Source organism: Gopherus evgoodei, chromosome 24 (assembly GCF_007399415.2).
Source record: "Gopherus evgoodei ecotype Sinaloan lineage chromosome 24, rGopEvg1_v1.p, whole genome shotgun sequence".
NCBI lineage: Eukaryota > Metazoa > Chordata > Testudines > Testudinidae > Gopherus > Gopherus evgoodei.
In genome coordinates this window covers 8470813-8497184 of record NC_044345.1, presented here as the reverse complement: position 1 = coordinate 8497184, position 26372 = coordinate 8470813, and the positions used below count along the sequence as shown (strand labels likewise).

The 26372-nt window shown below is 58.4% G+C and overlaps 1 protein-coding gene across 1 annotated transcript in view; it reads right to left on the bottom strand.

The window, feature by feature from the left end:
- The window catches only part of LOC115639624 (unconventional myosin-Ie-like), a 36229-nt gene that overhangs the window by 1830 nt on the left and 8027 nt on the right, over nucleotides 1-26372 (bottom strand). The window contains exons 3-11 of the mRNA XM_030542607.1: nucleotides 25749-26185; nucleotides 15127-15264; nucleotides 13696-13785; nucleotides 3959-4053; nucleotides 3095-3182; nucleotides 2877-2966; nucleotides 1339-1470; nucleotides 1106-1240; nucleotides 51-183 (exon numbers count right to left, since the gene is read on the bottom strand). Coding sequence (XP_030398467.1) covers nucleotides 51-183; nucleotides 1106-1240; nucleotides 1339-1470; nucleotides 2877-2966; nucleotides 3095-3182; nucleotides 3959-4053; nucleotides 13696-13785; nucleotides 15127-15264; nucleotides 25749-25751 — 904 coding nt within the window. The 5' untranslated portion in view covers nucleotides 25752-26185. The remainder of the gene's footprint in view (nucleotides 1-50; nucleotides 184-1105; nucleotides 1241-1338; nucleotides 1471-2876; nucleotides 2967-3094; nucleotides 3183-3958; nucleotides 4054-13695; nucleotides 13786-15126; nucleotides 15265-25748; nucleotides 26186-26372) is intronic.

The following is a 26372-nucleotide window of genomic DNA, read 5'->3' as shown; positions in this document are numbered from 1 at the left end:
CAGCCCCCGAAAGGGCCCCCCACCCCAATGCCCCCTAGCCCCCCACTCACAGTCCTCGCTCTCCACGGCAGCGTAGTTCCCCTCCTCCCGGAAGCTGATGTTGCCCAGGTGAAGGATCCCGGCCACGATCTGCAGCACCAGGGCCTGCTCCTCCCCAGAGAGCCCCACCACCTCCATGGCCGCCTGGGGACAGGGAGCAGGGGGGAGCGTCAGGCTGGAGGTGTGGTGGGGGGATGGGCGCTCAGGGAGATTTGGGGGGGCACCAGGATGGGGGGAGCACTGGAGGGGGGATGGGGAGTGCCATAGCAGAGGGGCACCAGGATGAGGGTTGGGGAATGGGGAGCAGTAGGCAGTGGGGGCTCTATGGTGGCAGAATGGGGGGCAGCAAGATGTGGGTTGTGGGATGGGAGCACTGAGATGGGGGCAGCAGGCAGTGGGTTGGGGGCACTGTGATGACCGTGGTGAGGGCAGCAGGCAGTGGTTTGGGGCACTGTGATGAGCGTGGTGGTGGGGCAGCAGGCAGTGGTTTGGGGCACTGTGATGAGCGAGGTGGTGGGGGGCAGCAGGCAGTGGGCTGGGGGCACTGCGATGAGCATGGTGCTGGGGGCAGCAGGCAGTGATGGGGGGCACTGTGATGAGCATGGTGGGGGGGGCAGCAGGCAGTGGGTTGGGGGCACTGTGATGAGCGTGGTGGTGGGGGGCAGCAGGCAGTGGGTTGGGGGCACTGTGATGAGCGTGGTGCTGGGGGGCAGCAGGCAATGGGTTGGGGCACTGTGATGAGCGAGGTGCTGGGGGGCAGCAGGCAGTGGGTTGGGGGCACTGTGATGAGCGAGGTGCTGGGGGGCAGCAGGCAGGGGGTTGGGGGCACTGTGATGGGCGAGGTGGGGGGGCAGCAGGCAGTGGGTTGGGGGCACTGTGATGAGCGAGGTGGTGGGGGGGCAGCAGGCAGTGGGTTGGGGCACTGTGATGAGCGTGGTGGGGGGGCAGCAGGCAGGGGGTTGGGGGCACTGTGATGAGCGTGGGGGGGGGGGCAGCAGGCAGGGGGTTGGGGGCACCATGGGGGGACACGAGCTCCTTGCTGTGTAAACGCCCCCTCCCCCCATACCAGCGTCTCCTGGAACTCCTGCCGGTCGCTCATGTCATCCACCTTGTAGGACGCCGACTGGTTGAGGTAGTAATAATAATCCGGGCTGGTGATGCCCAGGTTCTCCCGCTGCTCCAGGGAGGCGCCCTCCAGCAGCTGGGCAGGGAGAGAGGACAGAGCGGGGGGGGTCAGGCGCTGGCAGGGAGGGCTGGCTCAGCGCAGACCCTGCCCCTCATCCCGGCCCCACCACACACCTGGTAGTAGACATGGAAGCTCCTCTCCCCGGGGTTCTGGCTCACCACCCGTGACTTCTCCAGCAGGAAGTTGGAGATCTTGCCCCCGTCGGGCTCCCCGCCTCGGCTGAACTGGATCTCGAAGTACTTGCCCTGGGGCGGGAGGGGAGCCCAGGTGAGCCGGACCCCAGGCTAGGTCCCTGCAGCAGAGACGCCACCCCCAGAGCATCCCCCGCCCGGGACGTGCTCGAGACCCCACAGCCAAACGGGCAAAGGGTTCATCTGGCCTCCTCCCTCGCTGAGCAGGGTCTGGTGGTCAAGCCAGCTCCTGGGAGCCGGGACTCCTGGGTTCTGCCCCCAGCTCTGGGAGGAGAGTGGGAGCTAGTGGGTTGGGGGAGGCTGGGAGCCAGGACTCCTGGGTTCTGTTCTGGAGGAGGAGTGGGGGCTAGTGGTCTAGCGGGGATTAGAGTAGAGGGGGCTGGGAGTCAGGACGCCTGGGTTCTGTTCCCAGCTCTGGGAGGGGAGTGGGGTCTAGTGGGTAGAACAGAGACCTAGGAGCCTGGACTCCTGGGTTCTGTTCCCCAGCTCTGGTAGCAGAGTAGCATCTAGCAGCTATTGCAGGAGGAGACTGGGAGCCCGACATCTGGGCTCTACCCCCAGCTCTGCCACTGACACATTGCAACAGGTCCCGTTCCCGCTCTGTGCCTCAGTTTCCCTATCAGTAAAATGCAGCTAATGGCACTAAGCTGCAGGGAGGGGTTGTGTGGCTGAGTTGGTGCATGGCTGTGAAGCACTCAGCGATGGCCAGCTGGCAGGGGGCAGAGGGCAGGCTGCCTGTCAGGTCCCGGAAGGCGCTGCCGAGCGCCCTGATCAGGAGGGACGGGCAAAGCCCCCGGGAGCTGCCGAGTGCCCCGATCAGGAGGGACGGGCAAAGCCCCCGGGAGCTGCCGAGCGCCCCAATCAGGAGGGACGGGCAAAGCCCCTGGGAGCCCAGGCGCTGCCGAGCGCCCCGCTCAGGAGGGACAGGCAAAGCCCCCGGGAGCCCTGGCGCTGCCGAGTGCCCCGATCAGGAGGGACGGGAAAAGCCCTCGGGAGCCCAGGCGCTGCCGAGTGCCCCGCTCAGGAGGGACAGGCAAAGCCCCTGGGAGCTGCCGAGCGCCCCGATCAGGAGGGACGGGCAAAGGCCCCAGGAGCCCGGGCGCTGCAAAGCGCACCGATCAGGAGGGACGGTCAAAGCTCCCGGGAGCTGCCGAGTGCCCCGATCAGGAGGGACGGGCAAAGCCCCTAGGATCCCGGGCGCTGCCGAGCGCCCCGATCAGGAGGGACGGGCAAAGCCCCTGGGATGCCGGGCGCTGCCGAGTGCCCCAATCAGGAGGGACGGGCAAAGCCCTGGGAGCTGCCGAGCGCCCCGATCAGGAGGGACGGGCAAAGGCCCCAGGAGCCCGGGCGCTGCCAAGCGCCCCGATCAGGAGGGACGGGCAAAGCCCCCAGGAGCCCTGGTGCTGCCGAGCGCCCCGATCAGGAGGGACGGGCAAAGCCCCCGGGAGCCGGGCACTCACAAAGCGGCTGGAGTTATTGTTGCGCACAGTCTTGGCGTTTCCAAAGGCCTCCAGGAGCGGGTTGGATTTCAGGATGATGTCCTTGACGTGCTGGGGGGAAGCAGGACACTCGTTAGAGGAGGCCATCGGCTCTGGCCCTGCAGGAACCCCCAGCCCAACTGCTCCTGGGCTCCCGGACCCCCACTGCTTCCCCCCTGCCCTGTCACGCCCTGCGGTACCTGTACTTTGGGGCCCCCGCCGGACACCTTGGAGATGTAGCTCATGATGTATTTGGCCGCCACGGTCTTGCCAGCGCCGCTCTCCCCGCTGCAAGAGAGACGGGCGAATGCTGGCTTCTCCACTCCGCCAGGGAGGACGCCCCACCCTAGCCCAGTGCCTTCTGGAGATCAGGGAGCCTGGGAGGAGAACCTGGTTCGTTGCATTTATGTTTTTGCTGCCCTGCTTGAAGCCAGACAGAGACTCTCCTTTAAAGGAGGCAGAATGGCCCAGTGGTCAGGGCACCAGCCTTGAACTTGGGAGCCCCGGGCTCAGCTCTCTGTTCCATCAGTCCCTTAGCCTCTCGGTTCCTCAGTTCCCCGTCTACAGCCTGGGGGGAACAGCCCTGCCTCACGGGGTGGGGGTGGGTTACTAGGATAAATATGGTAATGACTGGGACTTGCTCAAGTATTCTGGTAACTAGCCAGAGACAGTCTCCTCCCCGAAGGTGGGCGGGTGTCGGGACCTGCGCAGCGTCCATACCCACCCTGCCAGGGCTGCCAGCAGGGATTGCAGGACCGTGCCTCAACCTCCCCATCAGTAAAACGCAGAGACGGACACTAGGTTGTCATGGGGAGATGGGAGAGGGAGGGGCTCTCCCAGCAGTCTCTGGGCTACGGCCAGCCAGGCAGAGCTACGCCGCTCTGGTACCCCCGGCGTGTGACCCGGGCACCAGGAAAGGTCTTAGAGCTAGAACTTGGAGCATGCCCAGATGCGGACCCTACGTCCGTCCATCCCCCTCCCCTTACGGGCTCCAGATGTGAACCCTGCTTCTGCCCCCTCCCTCTTGCCTCAGTGGCTTCTGCCCGTTCTCGGCCCCACCCTACCTGATGATGACGCACTGGTTCTCCCCGTCGATCAGCATGTTGCGGTACATATTATCGGCCAGGGCATAGATGTGGGGCGGGTTCTCGTACTGGGCCTGCAATCAACACAACGGCAGGGGACTCGGTTATTCCACCGCACAGGAGTCAGGACGTTTGTACACAGGGAGGGGGCAGGCGAGGAGACCCCAGCTCTCTAGTTATTTGTCTCAGGTGGCACTGGGGGGGCTCCATTCCGGGATCCTCATTGCAGTGGGGGGCTTGTACAAACACAGTTCCTGCCCCAAAGAACTTACAGTCCATGTCAGAGCTCCAGGGACCTTCACTCCACCTGCTCTGGTGAGCGCTTGGCAAACAAAACACACTGGAGACTTGCTAAGGACTTGGGGGACACAGTGACCTTTGGGGGGCAGAGGGTGAGGTCTCCCAATCATGCTATCCCTTTGCCTTCCTCCCAGGGATCTCAAATACCTTAATTACAGGAATTCTTCACAGACCTTAATTAACCCTCACAGGGAGGGTAGATCAGTACCACCCCCATTTCACAGATGGGGAAACTGAGGCCCGGAGCAGGGAAATGACTTGCGCAAGATCAGCAGCTGAGCTGAGAAGAGAACTCAGGAGTCCTGTGTCAGCCTCCCTGCACGTCCTTAGGCCAGCCTAGACCCCTGCGTTCCTGGAAACAGCCTTAATGGGAACTAGTGGGCTGATCTAGCCAGATCGCCCTGGGCCTCCTGCAAAGCCATTGCTTAGATCTCCATCTCAGCACCCCCACCGCTACACCAGGGGATAGCTCCTGCCACGGATCCGCCCACAGATCTCGAGCCCCGAGCTGGACTCCTGGAGAGGAGACACCAGCGGATCAGGACTGTGGCAGGCACACGGTCCCCTTGCAGGGGCTCAGCGCGCTCCCTCTACCAGCGCCCCAGTTCCCTAGGACAGAGACAAGGCTGCTGGGTTTTCAGGAGGGGAGTCAGGAAAAGACGGTTACTCACCTTTGTAACTGTTGTTCTTCGAGATGTGTTGCTCATATCCATTCCAGTTAGGTGTACGCGCCGCGCGTGCACATTCGTCGGAAAACTTTTACCCTAGCAACTCAGTGGGCCGGCAGGTCGCCCCCTAGAGTGGCGCCACCATGGCGCTCCATATATACTCCTGCCGGCCCACCCGCTCCTCAGTTCCTTCTTGCCGGCTACTCCGACAGTGGGAAAGGAGGGCGGGTGCGGAATGGATATGAGCAACACATCTCGAAGAACAACAGTTACAAAGGTGAGTAACCGTCTTTTCTTCTTCGAGTGATTGCTCATATCCATTCCAGTTAGGTGAATCCCAAGCCTTACAAAGGCGGTGGGGTCGGAGTGAAATGTGGCAGAATAAAACTGCCGAGCCAGAGGCTACAGCCTCTCTTGACTGCTGAACCAGGGCATACTGCGAAGCAAAGGTAAGGACCGAGGACCAATGGAGCTTCGCGACAGGTCTCGTGGGTAGAAACACGAGCCAGCAAGGCGGCAGATGAAGCCTGAGCCCTGGTAGAATGCACAGTGATGTGGCTTGGGGAAATATGAGCCAAATCATAACAAGTGGGGATGTCCGCCATCACCCAAGATGAGATCCTCTGAGAGGAAAACAAGCAAGCCCTCCCTTTGGCCCGCTACCGGGGCAGAGCTGGGGCACCTTAGGAAATGATTCTGTCAGCACAACATAATGCGAGCACTCCACAGATGTCCAAGGAGTGCAACGGTTATGCCCATTGCGTTGAGCTGTGGGTAACATGAAAGGCCAAAACACCTTAGGGAGGAAAGCCGGGTGCGGTCATAACTGCACCTTGTCTTTGTGGAACCTTCGTAAGAGCTCTGATCTCAGAGACCCGTCTGGCCAAGACTAGGTTGAGGCCCCAGGGCGGGGCTGGGCGGCGCACCCGAGGGTGCAAGCGCCCCAAGCCCTTGAGGGACCTCGAACCCATAGTGGGACACTGAACGTCCATCTTAGCCTGCTGGAAGGTAGGGATGGCTGCTGAGAGTATCCTCAGCGATGATACCGCCAGATCCTGCCGCTGAAGGCCAGAGGCAGGCCAAATAGAGGGGATCGAGACCTCAGCAGGAGCAAGATCGAGCGTACTGCAGCTGTAAAGGAAACGCTTCCACCTGGCTCGGTACGTTGACCAGGCGGAAGGCTTCCTGTCACCCCGACTCAGGTACGTGAGGCGAAGAGGCTGCAGGTCCAAGTGACGAAGCCTGTCATTGCCCTGAGTGATGAGGTCTGGGCTGACAGGCCGAGCAACGTGGTATGTCAGTGCGTAACGAACCAGTGGGAACAGCGGGAAGGCATAATGCAGTTGGCCGTTCCACGGCATCAGGAATGCGTCCAAGATCGATTCCGAGGAGAGACCTTGGAAGGAGCAGAACACCTGGCATTTCCTGCACTCGCGGTGAGCGAACAGGTCTGTGTGAGGAACCATTTCCACTTCCGGAAAGCGGGACGCCTCACATGGGGCAGAGTGATGACTCGTAAGACAGGAAAGACCTGCTGAGTCAAAGAGATAAGACGTCCGGAACGCCTGGGAGAAAGGACGTCGCCAGCTCCATCGAGTGGGCCATGCAAAAGACCCGGAAATGGACGGCCTCCTGACAAAAAAAAAGGGGGAGGACTATGTCCCCCCTGAATGCTTATGAAGCACCTGGCCATTGTGTTGGCTGTAAACACCGAGATACAACGGCCTCGCAGCTGCCGCTGGAACCCCTGGCATGCCAGGCGGACTACTCTCATTTTTGGGGCATTAATGAGGAATGCCAGCTCCCTAGAAGACCGAAGGCCTTAAGCTCGGAGGTGACCATGAGCACTCGAGCAGAGAGATGATGCGTCCGCCGTCAGGGGCAGTGAGGGCTGGGGCGGATGAAACCGCATCCTGTCCACACCAAGGAGGGAGTTAGCCACCACTCTAGGGAGCCTAAGGCGTTCGAGGGAACAGTGACTACCATGACCATTGGCTCCCTGTCCAAGCGGTACGCCGAGGTGGGCCGGACTTGGAGAGGACGGAGGCGGAGCTTGGCGCTTTTGGTTACAAACTTGCGGGCAACCATGGACCCAGGAGACTGAGACAAGAACGAGCTGAGGTCGTTGGGAAAGCCTTCAGATCTCAGATGATTGATGCCATCGCCTAAAACCGCAGTTGCGATAAGCAGGCTCCGGCTAGGTAGGAGACCAAGATAGCCCCTAGGAAGCCCAACCTCTGCGTGGGAACCAGAGCGGATTGCTCTATAGTAATCATCAGGCCTTGATCTGTGAATAAGACCGTGACGATGCCCACGGGCTGAGTGGTTTGTGTGTCAGAGTCTCCTCGGATAAGCGAATCGTCCCAATACGGAAAAACGCATATCCGACATAGCTACGGTAGGCGGCGACTATGGCCGTAAACCGGGAGTATTCACCGCTGGCTATAAAGCGGAGGCATCTCCCATGCGGAGGGAAGATGGCATTGCGAAAGTACGCGTCCTTCCTATCCAGGGCGGCATAGTAGCCCCCCGGAGGCAAGGATGGAATAATGGTTCCCAGGGATACCATGCAGAACTTCAACCTTATCCCAAACCGGTTGAGTCCATGCAGGACCAGGGAGGTCTGAGACCTGTGGTCGAGTGGGGGACTAGGGCATAACGGGAGTAAAACCCTTAGCCCCTTTCGTCCGCTGAAGGGGGACAGGGCTGGAGCAATTTAAAGGTGGTACCTATGCTCCATCGTGCGCAGGACCCAGCGATCTAAAAGTAACTGGGGCCATGCCAGGAGAAAGCGGGATCAGGATCCCGTCCTGCGACTGGTACACCGCCCTCCGGCGAACCTTGGAAGGTCCGTCTTTGGTCCCAGTGGTAATTGCGAGGGACCTTGACTTTGGCTTTTTAGGGGGCCTGACGTTTGTCTGCGACCACCTTGGCCTTGCCGTTTTCCAGAGTTCTGCCTCTGGCTAGGCACAGAGTATGGCGGCTGGGGCCATAAAGGCCTGCGTTTGGTCGCAGGCGTATACATGCTGAGACGCATTAGGACCCTATTGTCCAGCAGGCTTCGCAGTCTGGGGCTGTCTCTGCCGCGAAGATGCCTTTACCAACAAAGGGTAAATTCTTTCCCCCGTCCTCCAAGACGGCAGCGAACTCTAGGTGGGAGGTTCGAGGGAGAAACTCCTCCACCCAGGTGCTATAATTATCGCAGCTAAGCAAGGCTTGTTGCTTTGCTACCCAGAGGTGCAGGGCCCCTGCAGAGTACACCTTGCATTCGCCAAGGCTCTTTCTGCTTCGGGGCTGGCGCCCGCTGGCCATGATATCAGGATCGTGGTCCTGAGCATAAAATCCGCGCATATGGGGTGACACGGATGCGTGTCCGGACGGCCATGGAGGTACTAAAAGAGGGCACGGGCCGAGTCTCTGACTCACTCGGACCTTGCCCAACTCGGCACCGGGGACCGGCATCGGGAGGCGTATCGGTACCTGGAACGAGATCCAGACCCGCAACCAGAACGGTGTCGGGAGGTCGACCGAGATCTCGAGGCTCGGAGAAGAGCTACAGGAGTCAAGGTACCTGCCCCGGTGCCAGATGTCGGAACGGTGCCGATAGCGGGTCGGCGAACGGGATACCGACCGGAGCAGTGAATGTGACCAGTACCGAGGAAAACAGTACCGGAACTGCCAGTGGTGTCCGGCGTGCCGACAGGACTTGGAGCATCTGCGGGACCGTGATCATGGACGGTGCCGCTCTGCTGTACTGACAGGGGACAGTCCCTTGAAGAGACTGTATTACCCGTACCGGCGGTGCCCGGGTCAGGCAGCACTGACTCCGTCATGGCACTGAGAGCCCTCGCCGTTGGTAACATCTCCGGCGCGCAGGGAACAGCAGGCTCAACCACAGTGCGTACTGGGGAGCTGTCAGGCACCGGATTCGACGGCCCTCGTGGGGCCGGGATCCATGGTACCGAGGTCATCAGAGCTTCGGTAGGTGCCGGTGCCGGGAGAACCGAGTTAGATAAGCCGTCTGGCTGGGGTGCCGTCAGCACTGAAGCAGCGGGAGTAATACGCTCAACCACGGCGCGTGCCTGGGAGCCGTCAGGCACCGGATTCTACGGCCCTTGCGGGACCGGGATCGACGGTGCCGACGTCATCGGTGCCGCAGCAGGTGTCGATGCCGGGCGATCCGACTTAGACTAGCCCTCTGGCCGCGGTGCCGTTGGCACGGAAGCAGCCGGAGAATTAGCTCGACCACGGCGCGTGCCGGGGAGCCGTCAGGCACCGGATACTACGGCCCTTGCGGGACCGGGATCGACGGTGCCGACGTCATCGGTGCCGCAGCAGGTGTCGGTGCCGGGCGATCCGACGTAGACGAGCTCTCTGGCTGCGGTGCCGTTGGCACGGAAGCAGCCGGAGCAATACGCTCAACCACGGCGCGTGCCGGGGAGCCGTCAGGCACCGGATTCTACGGCCCGTGTGGGACCGGGATCGACGGTGCCGACGCCATCGGTGCCGCAGCAGGTATCGGTGCCGGGCGATCCGACGTAGACGAGCCCTCTGGCTGCGGTGCCGTTGGCACGGAAGCAGCCGGAGCAATACGCTCAACCACGGCGCGTGCCGGGGAGCCGTCAGGCACCGGATTCTACGGCCCGTGTGGGACCGGGATCGACGGTGCCGACGCCATCGGTGCCGCAGCAGGTGTCGGTGCCGGGCGATCCGACGTAGACGAGCCCTCTGGCTGCGGTGCCGCTGGCACGGAAGCAGCAGGAGCAATACGCTCAACCACGGCGCGTGCCGGGGAGCCGTCAGGCACCGGATTCCTCGGCCCTTGTGGGACCGGGATCGACGGTGACGACGTCATCGGTGCCGTAGCAGGCGTCAGCGCCGGGCGATCCGACTAGACGAGCTCTCTGGCTGCGGTGCCGCTGGCACGGAAGCAGCAGGAGCAATACGCTCAACCACGGCGTGTGCCGGGGAGCCGTCAGGCACCGGATTCTACGGCCCTTATGGGACCGGGATCGACGGTGACGACGTCATCGGTGCCGTGGTAGGTGTCAGCGCCGGGCGATCCGACTAGACGAGCTCTCTGGCTGCGGTGCCGCTGGCACGGAAGCAGCAGGAGCAATACGCTCAACCACGGCGCGTGCCGGGGAGCCGTCAGGCACCGGATTCTACGGCCCTCGTGGGACCGGGATCGACGGTGTCGACGTCGTCGGTGCCGGGCGAGCCATCTTAGACGAGCTGTCTAGCTGTGGTGCAGCTGGCACAGAAGCAGCAGGAGCAGTAAGCTCTACCACGGCGCGAGCCGGGGAGCTGCCAGGCACCGGATTCCCTGGTCCTGGGGGACTGGAATCGACGGAGCCGAAGTCATCGGTGCCTCTGCAGGCCGGATAACGCAACTGAGGCGAGCTCTCTGGCTGCGATGCAGGTGGCACGGAAGTAGCGGGAGCAGGGGGCTCAACCACGGCGCGTGCCAGGGAGCCGCCAGGCACCAGCAGGAATCGTAGACTCTCTCGACCTCGGAAGAAGGGAACGGAGCCGAGTCGACATCGGTGCCGGCGACGGTCGGTGCCGAAAGGCCTTGGTGGTACCGGCGGGGTCCGGTGCCGAGGAGGCGCTTCTGCCCGCCGCTTGAACATCGCTCCGCGCCCAAGGTGGAGGGGCAAGTGAAAGTCCCGTACCTTTTTGTTCTCGGCTTAAAAGCCTTGCAAATGGGGCACTTATCTGTCAAGTGTGATTCCCTGAGGCACTTCAAACAGGAGTCATGTAGATCTCTCTTCGGCCGCGGCTTCTGGCAAGCCGGGCCCCTTTTGAAAACCCGGTGAGCCATGCATGGCTCCGGCACTGGGCTCATGGAAGGGGCTACTTCCTGAACCCCGCTAACTAAACTAACCATGTTAGCAAAGAAAACACGTATAACCATACAAATATATATATAAAAGTGTTATAACTGCATAATTATATACGAGAAAACGAGTAGCTAGGGAAGTGGAGGTCAGCTAAGCCGCGCTCCACTGTTCCAACGACCGACACGGGCGGTAAGAAGGAACTGAGGAGCGGGTGGGCCGGCAGGAGTATATATGGAGCGCCATGGTGGCGCCACTCTAGGGGGCGACCTGCCGGCCCACTGAGTTGCTAGGGTAAAAGTTTTCCGACGAATGTGCACGCGCGGCGCGTACACCTAACTGGAATGGATATGAGCAATCACTCGAAGAAGAACTGCAGTGAACGGAGCACCCAGATGCCTCTTTGGGATCTAGGATACTGAGCAGGGAATGTCTCTGCACTTGCCACTAGGGGGCAGGCTGGGAGCAAGGCAGCTCCCATGGGGAGAGGCGATGGGGTGCTGCAGGCAGGGGCCTTGCTGGAGCGGGGCGTGGCTCGCACACGCCTCCTCGGTGTCCTGGCAGCAAGGCGGGGCTCCCATTGAGAATTCCTGCCAGGATGACTCACCAGCTTCAGGAATTATCTTCCCCTCCCAGGGGCAGAAGGGGACTTTCCCAGCTGGGATTCACTCCCGGGGCTCCTTGTGGGTCATTTCGCCAGATGCACCCCCTCGAAGGCCAGGCACTGATGGGGAAACCCTTCTTCAAGCTACAGCCAACCCCCACCCCGTTTAGTCAAGCCAGGCTTAACTAACGTTTTCGCTCAGCATACGCCTGGGGATCGGCCTGGAGCCTGCTCTGGGAGAGAGAGCTGGGCGGCCCTGGGCTCCCTCCTATTTGGGGAGCAGGCCTCACTCTGCTACATAGAATCATAGAAAATTAGGGTTGGAAGAGACCTCAGGAGGTATCTAGTCCAACCCCCTGCTCAAAGCAGGACCAATTCCCAACTAAATCACCCCAGCCAGGGCTTTGTCAAGCCTGACCTTAAAAACCTCTAAGGATGGAGATTCCACCACCTCCCTAGGTAACCCATTCCAGTGCTTCACCACCCTCCTAGGGAAATAGTGTTTCCTAATATCCAACCTAGACCTCCCCCACTGCAACTTGAGACCATTGCTCCTTGTTCTGTCATCTGCCACCACTGAGAACAGCCGAGCTCCATCCTCTCTGGAACCCCCTTCAGGTAGTTGAAGGCTGCAATCAAATCCCCTCTCGCTCTTCTCTTCTGCAGACAAAATAACCCCAGTTCCCTCAGCCTCTCCTCATAAGTCATGTACCCCAGTGCCCTAATCATTTCTGTTGCCTTTCGCTGGACTCTCTTCAATTTGTCCACATCCCTTCTGTAGTGGGGGGACCAAAACTGGACGCTATATTCCAGGTGTGGCCTCACCAGTGCTGAATAGAGGGGACTAATCACTTCCCTCGATCTCCTGGCAGTGCTCCCTCTAATGCAGCCCAATATGCTGTTGGCCTTCTTGGCAACCAGGGCACACTGATGACTCATATCCAGCTTCTTGTCCACTGTAATCCCCAGGTCCTTTTCTGCAGAACTGCTGCTTAGCCAGTCGGCCCCCAGCCTGAAACGGTACCTGGGATTCTTCCGTCCTAAGTGCAGGGCTCTGCACTTGTCCTTGTTGAAGCTCATCAGATTTCTTTTGGCCCAGTCCTCCAATTTGTCTAGGTCACTTTGGACCCTATTCCTACCCTCCAGTGTATCTACCTCTCTGGACTGAGGAGGAGCCAGAGAGGAGCAACCAAATGGCCCATCTAGTCCAGGATCCATCCAGCCCATCACTGGATGCGCCAGAAGAAGGGAGAACCTCCCCCACAGTCTCCGCTACCCGTGCATGAGCAGGTTCCCTCTCCTCTCTGCCAGCTAGAACAGGGGCTAACAATACCAACCCATCTCTGCAAAGCACGGAGAGATCCATGGACTGAAGTTGCTACTTGTTACTGGCTCAGGGGAGAGGTGCAGGAGATTAAGGGTCTGACTTCCTCTATAGCCCAGGCCAGAGAACCTCACCCAATGGTTCCTACATCCAGCCCATATCTGGTGGTTGAGCTAGAGCACAGCTTTTAGAAAAAAAATCCCACCCTGATTCCCAGAGAGCAAGTTATGGAAAATCCACCACGATCCTTGGTAAATTGTCCCAGGGGTAAATTACCCTCCACTGCTAAAAACCTTATTCCTCATCAAAATTTGTCTGGTTTCAGCACCTTCCAACTACTGGATATGGCTCTGCCTTTGTCTGCTGAAGAGTGGTGTCCTATCAGAAATCTCATCCCCCTGGACGGTGATCATATCACCCCTTAGCCCTCTCTTTGGTAAACTAAATAGATTAAATCCCTCCCGAGAAGGCAGGTTTTCTCAATACCAAATCATTCTTCTAGCTATTTTTCTGAATTTTCTCCTATTTGCCAACAGCCTGTTGGAAGTGTGGGTCCCAAAAACGGACCCAGTAATAGTCTCCCGAATGCTGCATACACTATATGCCCGTTTACCCGAACTGCCACATTACCCCACTCCCATGTCCCACAGAATGAGACACTCACGGTGGGGGACGAGGGGGGGATCTGGATCATGCGAAGGTTTGGATAACAGGGCAGAGACCCCCCCACAGCCAGGACTGCAAGGACAAGCCCCCAGCTGGGGGGAGACCAGCCTGCTTCTGAATGGCTCCTGCCCTCTCCATGATCTGAATCAAATCCACGTCCCCACACCCTGCTATTTGATAATTATCCTGCATAGAGGTACCCCTGCTCCCACTCCACGGCCTCTGCTACGGGGAGGGGTTCACAGTGGAACTGGAACCACCGGTGGGATGTTTTGGGGGCTGTTTCCCCATTTCCTCCCCCCCCCATTACTTACGGCTCCCTGGTACATGTCAATCTCACGATCTGTGAAGTAGGGCAGCTGTTTGAAAGGGTTGACGGAGATGAGGACCGGCCCGATGTACGTCTGGGGTTTCCGAGATAAGGACCAACCAGCGACAATAGGAAGTGAAGATGCAATGGAAAAGAACCCAGGGTTCCTCAGAGCCAGATCCAGATCCACCTGTCCCACACAGCCCACCCTGCATTTAAAGGGCCGCACACGGTTACTACATACAATCACATTCACCCCCCCGCCCCACTGAATCCGCACAGCAGCAGACACATGCTACCTGAATTTTGTTTAGCAATTTTTTTAAAAATTTTGGCTTTTCATCATGATTCAGGATGAAACAAAACCCTGAAATCTCCAAATTTTTCATGAGACAGAAGGGGGAGGTTTAGGATGGATATTAGGAAAAACTTTTTCACTCAGAGAGTGGTGAAGCACTGGAATGGGTTCCCTAGGGAGGTGGTGGAATTCCCTTCCTTAGAGGTTTTTAAGGTCAGGCTTGACAAAGCCCTTGCTGGGACAATTTAGTTGGGAATCTGTCCTGCTTTGAGCAGAGGGTTGGACTAGATGACCTCCTGAGGTCCCTTCCAACCCTGATATTCTATGATTCTATGAAAATCTGTTTTCCAGCTGGCTCTAATTAGGGGATTCTCTGAGTCAAATACTGAATTTGGCCCCATCCATCCATGCCTGGGTTCTATTCCTGTCTCTACAGCCCTACTGGGTGACTTTGGGCATTCACATTCCTGCTCTGTCCTTCGGTTTCCCCTTCCCACCTTCTGTCTGTCACGCCTATCCAGACTATGAGCTCTCCCAGGCAGCGACTATCTCTCACTCTGCGTCTCTGCCTGGGCCCAGCCCAACACACTGGGGCCGCTACCAAGATACAAATTATACTAATAATCTGTCACGATACTGATATGATCGTTAAAAGCATCTCACTGATGCCTGAGACGGCATATTTGGGGTTAGGAAGGAATTTTCCTCCGGGGCAAACTGGAAAGAGGCCCTGGAGGTTTTTCGCCTTCCTCTGCAGCGAGGGGCACGGGTCACTTGCTGGAGGATTCTCTGCACCTTGAGGTCTTCAAACCACAATCTGAGGACTTCAATAACTCAGACACAGGTTAGGGGGTTGTTACAGGAGTGGGTGGGTGAGATTCTGGGGCCTCGGTCGTGCAGGAGGTCAGACTAGATAATCATAATAGTCCCTTCTGACCTTAAAGTCTATGAGATTGCTCCTGGCAATGGGCCGACCCAGAACCAGCCAATCCTGGGAAAGCTGGGGCTTGACCCCTCCCATCCCTTTGCAAACTGCTGTCCCTTTGGGCCAGGGAGCAATCAGTATTTCCCTCCTCCCGTGCCACATCCTCCAAGTTCCCAGCGTCGCACTCCCTGCTCCCAGCCCGGCAAGGATACGAAGATGTAGTCATCCAGGAAGCGTTTCTTGAGGTTCTCCACGATGGCGTCCTCGCTGATCTTGGCCAGCAGCACCATGTCGTCCACCCCGCTGTGCTTGACATTCTGCGCCTGCCAGTGGTATCGCTCCTTGCTGGCCTGCGCAGGGAGGGGAACACAACGGGACAGGTCACAGCACTGGCTAAGCTCAGGGCGGGGGAGCCCAGGCGATGCTGGTGCTCAGCAAACATGGTGCCCTGGGCTGCCTCCATCAGGTTCCACTCCAGACAGGGAGTGGATGGCTTAGGGCTGTGAAACTGGTGGTTTGGGCTGTGAGAGTCCGGCACCGGGCTGGCAACCAGGAGATCTAGGTTCAGCTCCCTGCCATGGACACCCCATGTGACCCTGGGGGAGTCATGTGATCTCTCTGGGCCTTGGTTTCCCATCCATGAAACAGGGATCCCCTTCCCCCGCTCTGTCTGTCTCAATCATGGGCTCTGCCTGTGCAGCGCCTGGCCCAGTGGAGCCCCAATCTCATCTGGGTCTCCTATTATTTGTATTATGGTAGCGCCAGGGCACCCTAGTCACAGACCAGAAACACATTGTACTAGGCACAGTACATTACTTATTGTGTGTATTATGGTAGCGCCTAGAAGTCCCAATCATGGACCAGGACCCCAGGGTGGTAGGCACTGGACATTATTAGGTGTATTATGGTAACACTTAGGAGCCCCAGTCATGAATCAGGACAGCATGGCACTAGGCGCTTTACATTATTTATTAGGTGTATTACAGTAGCACCTAGGAGCCCCAGTCATGGACCAGGAGTACATGGTGTCAGGTGCTGTACAAACAGACCAGACTGTTCCTGCCCCAAAGGGCATGGGGTGTAGCTGCGACTATGAAAGCCGAAGCCTTGTCTGGGCTGCACAAGTACTTGAGACCCTCGGCCTCTTGCCCAGTGCCCTTAGGCCAAACTCTTCTGCCTTGTCCTATGTAACTGGCTGCCGTGCTTCACCCTAGAAGAGGCTGCATGATGCCCGGGTGTCTGTAGCTTATAAACTGAAATGCAGGACAACGATGTTACAAAAGGCCAAGAGGATGTAAATCTATGATCAGCCTCTGCCCCAGCACCAAGACACCACATGAGTCTCTCTCTCTTTCTCACACACACACACACACACAAAATTATCTTGTTTTAGCGCAGAGACGTGCAATGACTTTGGGGTCTTGCTCTCCATTCAGCACCAACAAAGAGCTACACTCTCTCTTTTTCTTCATCTGGCCAGGAATTCCCACCGTCTTGCCAGCCCCAGGGGATCAAAAACCAGGTGTCAAGGCCACAAAAATCGTGAGATTGGGGTAAAAATAATGAGATTTAATAAACAAGGAAATGCTGGGACCCTATTTGCCATGTTTTTTTGAGCCTTTAGAGAGTTGTGCTTCCAAGTGTTTCTGCATAAGCACCGGGGCCAGAAACCTGCCTTTAAAAAAATTAATTAATTAAAGCTAAAGATTCTCAAAGGCTTGTATGACTCTGGGAGCTGGGACTTGAAAAAAAACAAACTAACCATATATTGCAAGACTCGTGGTAAAATGGTAAAAGTTGGCAACATCGCAACTGCTGTATCCTGAATTCGGTGCATGGCTCTGGGGTAAGTCACACCCCTCCCCCGCCATGGGTGTGCCTCAGTTTCCCCATCTATACAACAGTGTAACTGACCCTCCCTTGCAGAGGCTGCTGCAACCCTGCCAGGTGTTGTTACCGTCCCGGGTGCATCATGAGGGTTTGACTTTCCCCTCCCCGCCAATCTCCATTATTAATTGACAGAGACGCTTTGCCCTTGATTTCAGCCAGGAGAGAAACTGACCCAGATGGATGGAAACAGAATCCTCCCAGGAGCACAAACTGCTCATGATCTAGTGGTCTTGCCCAGTGGGTGGGGAGGGCTGGGATGTACGCTACTGGCAAAGGAAACTGCGATTCTTGCCCCCCTGGGTTAACAGCTGGAAGGATCTGGAGCACCCCGGGTGAGATGGGAGGGAGGAGGGAAGAGAGCGCGAATGTGTGTGTTGTTTGGGCTGTGTGCGCGCACACGATTGCCCCTTGCCTCCCTGCAAAAACAGACAAACCATAATTCACTTCTCCCCCCCACCCCCACTGCATCAGCACAGAAGGTGGGTGGCTCTGCCCTGCCCCCTCCCCAGGCTGGGTGACCGTGATCAACACCCCCCTCCCACCCCCCCCGCCCTCCATCCCGGCTCTGAGCCAGCAAGAAAACTTCAGACAGGCTCCTGGCTGTTGCCAAGCGCTCCTTCCTCCGGCCCACAGACAATGCGAGCGGGTCAGTTGCTACGCGACCGACACTGGTGGCACTCGCGTAGGGAAGGGATGGCAGCGGGAGGAGGGGCAGCGCGGAGGGAACGCCGCAGAGGCTCCAGCCGAGGCTAGGACAACGTTCTCCTTGTGGGTGCTTGGCCATGCCACTCCGGCCTGCGTGGAGCAGGGTCAGACAGCCAGGCCTGACCCCTGGTCATAGCCATGGTGCTGCTGGCTCTCCCGCAGTATTTGGGGGCTTAATTCAATCCCCAGCTCCTGGAGTCACGTGAGATTCTGTTTACTTTAAGAAAACCCAAGTTTCTAACCTTTGTAAATTATCTGTTCTCCATCTCCACAGTATCTAAACACCTGACACGGTACAGCATGTCTACCCTCACAGCCCCCCAAGGGGCAGGGCAGCACAATTATCCCCATAGTACAGAGGGGAAAACTGTGGCATAAAATGACTGGTTCAAGGTTCCACAGGGAAGTCTGTGACAGAGCAGGGAAGTGAACCCAGGAATCAAGTCTGAAGCTGGCACCCTAACCTCTGAGCTCTCCCCCCTCTCTGTGGAAAGCTTGGCACAAGCCCTGAAGGCTCAAACAGCGTTTTTGTTTGTTTGTTGGTTTTAAATCTGCAGATTTTTACAGCCAATCTGGTGATTTCTGGGGACTGACTCCTGGTGTTTGAGCACTTTGGGGCTGGTGCCTGCATGCAGTGACACCTGCCTCGATCGCCCCTCCTGCTGGCCCAGCTCCAGAGGATGCAGAGTAAATACCAAAAAAAAACATATGATGTATTTGGATGGTGGCAGAGCCCATGGGCCCTGTGGCGCTAGGCCAGGTGCGGGCAAACTTTTTGGCCTGTGGCTGCATTGGGTTTTGGAAATTGATGGAGGGCTGGTTAGGGGAGGCTGTGCCTCCCCAAACAACTCCTGCTTCTTGCCCCTTGATCCCCTCCCGGACTCCTGGCCCCCCCCCGCCCCCTGACCACCCCCACCCCATCCAACACTCCCTCTCCTTCATGACTGCCCCGCCTGGGACCTCTGCCCTATCCAACCATCCCTTCTCCTTGACTGCCCCCAGAACTCCTGCCCCTGACTGCCCACCACCACCCCATCCAACCCCTACTCCTTCCTGACTGCCCCCCAGGACTCCTGCACCCATTCAACACCACCCCCATTCCTCACCCTCTGACCACCCCAACCCTTATCCACACCCTCTGACCACCACGCCAAACTCACCTGCCCACTATCCAACCCCACCTGCCCCCTACCACGCTGCCTGGAGCATCAGTGGCTGTCCGGCTGGAGCCAGCCAGGCCACTGCACACCACAGAGCACCAGGTCGGCTGTGCTGCTCAGCCGCCCAGAGCATTGCGCCGGCGGCATGCTGCGGCTGTGGGGGAGGGGCCAGGGGCTAGCCTCCCGGCCAGGAGCTAGGACCCGGGCCGGATGTGGCCCACGGGCCGTAGTTTGCCCACCTCTGCGCTAGGCACTGGCGAAACAGGGAGCAAACAGACAGGCCCTGCCACAGAGCTCTTAGCATCTATGCAGATAACAAGTGAGAGCGGGGGAGATAAACTCCTGTGAACACTAGCCAAGCACTAGCTCTGCTCTGCCCCAAAGGCCGGGACCAGCCTCAAGGACAAGCCAGGCCGGGGCACAGGAAGCATCTAACGCGGCTGAGACTTGAATGCACAGCAGGGCCAGGAGGGGAGGCAATTAGCTTCACGCTCCCACGGGGAGGATGGCGTTCAGCATTCCAAAGTTGGGGGATCTCTGCCCTCGTTAAAGGGGGGAGTTGGAAAAGTTACCCCGGGGCAGGAGACTGGGCTGGGAGCTTTGCTTTGCTCTTGTCTTAAATGTAGGTGGTCAGCTGGCTGGGGCAGAGAGCAGCCCCATTCCGATCCCAGCCTGGATGGGGCCTGGGCAGGCAGGGCCCTCTCAGTCCGGTCTGAGCTCAGAGAGCTGTTCAGAACTCATGGTGCCCCAGGCCGGATTCTGCTCCTCAATCCAGAGCGCATCCCCGAGTGGCAGCATATGCCTGGCACATGGGCAGGGCTTGTGGCAGAGCCTTCGTGCCACCATGGAGTGGGGCAGGTAGCTGGCGAGACCCCAGGGGCAGCGACTGCACCAAGTGACATCAGCCCTGCCAAGCCTTTGCCATGTAAAGAGCCCGTGGCCTGACCGCTGGTGGGTAGGACACTTAAGTGACAGCGTCTGAGCCTCCCCCACTGAGGAGGGCATCTCAGGCCGGGCCCACCCTCTGGGGCACTCTGGAACTCTGGCCATGTTAAGCCTCAGCAGGCCTGTGAGAAGGGAAATGCTATTGCCAGGATGCCGAGGGGGAAACTGAGGCACGCAGGAAGGAAGTGACTCACTTGCCCGAGGTTCTAATGTGAGTCAGCGGCAGAGCCAGGAATAGAACGATGGGTCCTTTCTCTCGGCTCTGCGTTCTAACCACTCAACCACACTTTGAAAGGAACCCAGGAGTCCTGATTTCCAGCCCCCCAGCCTCCACCACCAGACCCCCTCACCCCCGGCCCTCAAAGCAGGGACTAGACCTCAAGGAGTCCTGCCTCCCCATCCCTCCCTGCTCTAACCACTAAACAACGCTGCATTCCTACTGCTTCACCCATTTTGGCGTTTCTACTCCCTCAGCCAAGGGCCGGCCCCAGTATCGTATGGTTGTGAAACTGCCTTCTCTGGCAGCGTTATACATTAACCCGAGCTGGGCGTGTGGGCAAGATCCCAGCCCGGCTCAGGAAAACTCCCAGGAGAACTTCACTGCAGCACAAGAAATGCTCCACCCTGAATGTCACACAGAGTCCCTGAAATCCAGAGCGGCTCCAAGCCTCACGTCCACACAGCCGCGAGTGCAAACCTGCCTACCCGGGAAGCAATGCCAAGGAGGGTTGAGCCCAAATCGCACCTCACTTCAGCCTCTGCAGGTTCCTAACACCGGCAAAACCCCACACCTTGGGGAGGTCCTTCAATAGACCCCTGCACAGACCCCAACTGAGATTGGGGGGCCCCCTGTCAGGCCAGGCTCTTTGCAGACCCCAACTGAGATCGTGGGGGGGCCATATTGGGCTTGGCTCTGCGCAGACCGCAACTGAGATGGCCCCCTCCCCCATCAGGCCAGGCCCTGTGCAGACCCCGAGATCGTGGGGGGGCATATTGGGCTGGGCCCTGTGCAGACCCCAACTGAGATCGGGGGCCCCTGTCAGGCCACAGTCTGCACAGCCTTCCCTTCCCCAACCAAGATCAGGGCCCCCATCATGTGGGACCCTGCACAGACCCCTCCCCTCGCCTGAGATTGGGGCTTCATAGTGCTGGGCGCTGCTCACACACCAACCCCGACCAAAGTCTGGTCCCCCACATCATGCCAGGTGCTGCACGCCCCACTTCCAACCCAGATCGCACAGATTCATTTAGGTTCTAAACTCTTTGGGACAGGGAAAGTTTGTACAGCCCCTGGCACCACAGCTCCAAGGCGCTACAGCTGCAAGATAACAAATCGTTCCAGACAGACACAGGGTAGGAGGGGAAACCGAGGCACAGAGCACGGGTGAGACTTGCCCAAAATCACCCAGCAGGCCAGAGCCAGGAACAGAACCCAGGTGTTCCAAGGCCCAGCCCTGTGCTCTACTCACTGGACCATGCTGCCTTTCATTAATCCTTGTAGCAGGATTTGCCCCCCCGATCTCGGTTGGGGTCTGCACAGGAGGGGCCCAACGGGAGGGGACTGATCTCAGTTGGGGTCTGCACAGGGCCCAGCCTGACAGGGCCCCCCAATCTCAGTCTGGGCATCCACATAGTACCATAATCCATTTAACAAGCCATGTGGGCGACTGTGAAAATCCTGCCCCATTCCCTTTCCAAACCGGACGCGCTCAGATGTCACCAGGAGCACTCTCCCCGCTGCAGGCAGTCGGACCTGCTGGCAGGGGCATGCAGAGGGTACCCCAGCGGCGGGGCTGTGGGAGGGGGAACCAGGCAGGCTTTGGAAGAGCAGAGAGATTTCACTGGCACAGGACTAGCCATGTCAATTCACGCCCGGCTCACGGAGACAGAGCTGCCCCCGCTAGCCAGCAAGGGCAGCGAGAGGAACTGGGGGCCTGAGACGCGTCCATTGTTTAAGGCACTGGGTTTGCTATGGGCAGCATTATCCTTGCATGGCCGGGCACTGCCCAAGTTGGGATCCTGGCAGCTCTGGGGTGCAGCACATCATCTCAGCCGCAGGTGGGGTGTGTGTGTGTCAAAGCCAGAGCTCTGCTACCAGGCCAAGGTTTGCCCCAGCTAGTGTATGTAGTAATGGCCCCCCAAGGCCCGTCAGTTCGCTGTGCATAGGGGAGTTTAGGACAAGATCTGACACCTTGCGTGTCCCTCGAGTGCACCCACCCACATGCCTATCCCCCGGATCCACATGCACACACCACCTCCAGCAGGCATGTCCCCGCCGGATCCCTCCCCAGCACGCACATGCTCCTGCCCCTCCCAAAGCATGGGCGTGCCCACACACGCCCGCCCCACCCCCACACGCTGCCCTTGGCTCTTCCAGCACACAGGGCGGGGCTCCCACAAACACAGCTCCAGACCCAGCCGGCACTGCCTGCTCCGCCACTACCACTCCCCGGCTAACAGGGGGCTGGGGCTGTCCCCAGAGGGCCCAGCCAGGAGGAAGCAGGGGATCCCCTGACCAGGTCCCAGGAGGCTGGCACTAAGAATAGGCCCCGGCAGGAGGAACTGAGCTGAATCACAGCCCCGGGCCAGGCATTTCAGCATGGGAGGTTGCTGACACATGGCTGTGCAGGCCAGATCCTGCCCCAGGGGTCCCCTGCCCAGGGCCAGGGCTGCAGGGCTCCCTGGGGCTGTACAAACAGCGGGGAAGGGAGTAGGGTTAAGAATTAACCAGCCGGGGGGGGGGAGGGAGGCGTGGAGGTTTGCTGCAAAGCCACGGCCTGGTCAGGCTGGAGGCGAGAAGCCCGATCCTGTCATGCTGTGAAACACGCCCCTCCCTGATCACAGAAGAGATGCCTCTTCCCCACGCCAACCCCCCCCCCCTTCTCTAATTGCCTCACCACGCCATTCCCACTCATGGGTAGAGAAACTGAGCAACAGAGACTGTCCACCCCTCAGGTCACAGTAACAGATTTGGGAAGAGAACCCCGGAGTCCTGGCTCCCAGCCCCCTGGTCTAGCCACTAGACCCACTCCCCTCCCACAGCTGGTTTCCAGCCCCACTCTGGGCTCTAAGCAGCAGCAATGACTGTCACACACATGCATTAATCATACTCTATTAATAGATTCCCAGTGACCCGCTGGGTGCAGCCACCTACCGGAGCAGAGCCGCTCCACGGACGGGTTGGAGGGGAAGCCTGTTCCGCACACAGGATAGAAGCCAGCAGGGTGCATGCTCACCATCCACCCCAGTGGGTCTCAGCTCTGAACACCGGACCTGGTAACCAGGATCCAGCCAGGACCCCCCAATATCACCTGGGAAGAGCAGGGTGGTGTTGTGCACCCCACAGTCACAGGCCGCAGATGGAGTCCCCCAGCTACCCCCAGCCAGTGACCCCTGCACCCGACCGGTGCTTGCTGGCCCTGAAAGGTGGGGTGGAGCTGCACCAGGCACCCCATCTTCAGCACCACAAACCCACAGCTTCCCCCTTCCAAGGGGGGAGTCTCTATAGGTGGGGGGCAGGGAGGGAAGTTACGGGCACAGAGACTGCAGCCGCGGTGGCATTTGGTGGATGGGAAGTGGGGGCAGCAGAGAGGAACAGCCAGGATCTAAAGCACCATCACAGAGGAGGCCGGCCATGCTGGGCTGGGCATTGTGTCCACGGTGCCCCTCCCTCAGGAAATCAGCAGGTCGGCTGAACCCCACCACTCCCCCTGCCCCAGGAAGGAGGGGCGGCTGTGCCCCTCCCCACACCCCCTGGGAAGCAGAGATGGTCTCTGCAGAACGGTTTTAAACATCATCAAAAATTCAAAGGCCCAGCTTCACTGCCCCCCCTCCCCCATGTTGCCAGACTTGCGAATGGGACTATAAGCACATCCAAAAACCTCCTCCCACAGCAACCACACCAGAGCTGGTGTTTACACAGGCTCTGCAGTAAGTCCAAGCACGTTAGGGGAAGGTTTGAAAACCATGCAGCTCCAAGACATCTGGCTCTTGGAGCCAGGGCCATGAGCAGCAGGCCAGTGCAGGAATGGGCTTGCTTGACCGAAACCTCATTACACAGGAGTGCAGGCAGGGCCTGCCGTGATAGTGTCCTGCGGGAACAGGACACACCTGGATCCAAGATGGGACACTGCAGCGTTGCCACCTCTCACTAGCTGGTACTCTTCGCCAAGCCCCAGCTGCTGGAGTTTCCCGCCCTCATGGTCATGGAGAAAAGCTTAAAAACCCAGCCTGTAACCCTAAAACCTCAAAAACTTTATAACCACCACCACCCACATGTGGTCAGTTGGTTTGTTTTATTCCAGATTTTCATCCACTTGTGGTTGATGTGGAGCAGAATTAGCTCCTCCTGTGTTTTAGATCCTCCAGTCTGCTACAAAATTAACCAGGTGAGAACTAGTAAAACATCATTTAATAGTGAGTGTAATTAACCAGTCGAACAGATTCCCAAGGGACAGGGTGGATTCTCCAGCACTTAAAATCATTGATATTGAGACTTTCCAAAAGATGGACTGTAGCTCAACCACCAGATATGGGCTGAATGCAGGGATCACTGGTTTGTTTTTTTTTGTCTACATGGGGGAACTTGACTGGCACAGGCATTCCAGAGTAACTCCTCCAAGTAGACAAACTATTTCAGAATAAAAGATTGTACCCAGGAATAATTACTCCACTTTGTGGGTGGAGAAATTATTCTGGAATAGAGCATTCACATGGAAGCTGTTGTGGAATTGTTACACCCCTCAATTTCCTCACGGAGACATGGACTAAGGTAGAGTCCCTGGCTTGTGCTATGCAGGAGGCCAGACTAGATGATCAGAACGGCCCCTTTTGGTGTTTTAAAAATAAAATAAATCTATTCAACATTGACAATGCAGCCCTGGGCCTGCAATTCAGGTCGGTGCCCGGTGCAACGGGGCCCAATTCGACACAAATTGCTCCCCCAAATCCCTTGGCAAACCCATCTGTAACTCACACTCTCTCACCACTTATCACAGAAACCAAACAGCCATGAAAACAAAGCCTAGCCCATGTTGGGGGAGGAAAGGGCTGAGCCGTCTAAGCATCAGGTTTGAAACAACCAATTTTCCTAGCACAGTCCTGTTAAGTGAACCCTGAGCTGGCATCTGAACACCTTCCTCCTCCCAGGAGCCCTGGGACTCACTGTGCCAGGTGCTGTACTAACATTTCTAAAATGCCTCTCACCAGTCGTTCCACACTAAAGCTCCCAGGTGTTTTTTATGGGGTCCAGTAAAGTCAGTGGCACTCAGAGCGCCTCCTTCCATCCTCTGCTCTGACAGAAATACTAGCTACACCATCAGACAGCAGGGGAAACAGGCACCTTTCAGGGGTTCCCGGGGTGAGCTTGCCAGGAATAACACCCCCATCTTCCAAGCCCTTTAACATACACACGCTCCTTAAAAACATCACCGTCTCCTGTCTAAACCCCTCCAGGACACCAGGCACCAGCGTAAATGTCCATTGTAAGACCCCAATCCTGCAAAGGGATCTGCAGAGGCTGCGGACGGGGCGGGGCGGTTAGGGGTCACGCAGTGCAGAGAACCAAGAGCAGGACTGAGGGCCCAAACCTTCACAAAGGGAAAGGAGCAAATATTCAGGGCAGAACTCAGCCAGGGCCGCAAACACCCCGATGAGCCAGAGAACGTGTGGGGACCACGCAGGCAGCTGGCTGGGGGGCTGGCAATGTTCTGCCTGCATCCTAGAGTGTTGCAACAAGGATCTGGCCCTTTGAAGAAGTTTGGCTCGGAAAAGCAAAACCAACCCCTGCAGAAGCCGCAGAGGTTCCCCAAAGAAGCCAGAGCCCCAGCCCGGGGAATAAGCCAGAGGGAAGAGAGAGACGAGAAGGGGAAGGTTTCTTGGGATCCTTCGCAGCCCCAGAGGCTATTTCTGACCCAGCTTCTCTCTATCCCATTTGCAAGGTGATTCATGGCAGCTGCTGCTCCTGGGGGCGGGAGGGAAATAGGGATTTAAGAGCAAAGAAAAAACTCTTCAAACGTCCCATTAGCTAATAATTAAAGTGGGGAACGGGGGTGGGGGGCAGGAATTTATGGGATTTGCTGCGGGCTTGGATCTCAAAGGGACTGAAGCGTCTCCAGAGGGAGCAGGAAACTCACCATGGCTGGATCGTGGTGACTTTTCCCCCCGGGTGGCTCAGCAGGGACCCATGGCCGGCGCCGGGTCTGGGGGGGTGGTGGCTGGTCCTGTCCTGGGGCGCTTCGGAGCAGAACCTCTCTCCGGGGAAGGCAGCAGGAGAGGAGCCGCGCTGGGCAAAGATGGAAGGCGGGGCTGGGTGTGCGGAGGGGCAGGTACAGGCAGGCAGGTGGACGCCGGGAGCCTGGCTGGCTGCACGGAGCGCTCCCGGGCTGTGCAAGGCGTGGGGAAGGGAGGGGAGGAGCGCGCACAGGCGCCCCCTGGTGGAGCGGAAAGGCAGCTGCGCGCAGCTGAGGGCTCCCTCCTAGTCGCTCCTGGCCCCTGCTGGCAGAAAGGGGAACTGCAGCGGTTGGAAACGGGACTTGGGAAGTGTCAGAGGAGGAGCCGTGTTAGTCCGGATCTGTAAAAAGCAACACAGGCCTGGTCTACACTGCGGGAGGGCAATGTAAGAGACGCAACTTCAGCTAGGGGAATAGCGCAGCCGAAGTCGACGCATCTTATTTCGACTTACCTCCCGTCCTCGCGGCGCGGGATCGACAGCCATGGCTCCCCTTGGCCCCCCGTCGACTCCAGTACCACCGCTCACC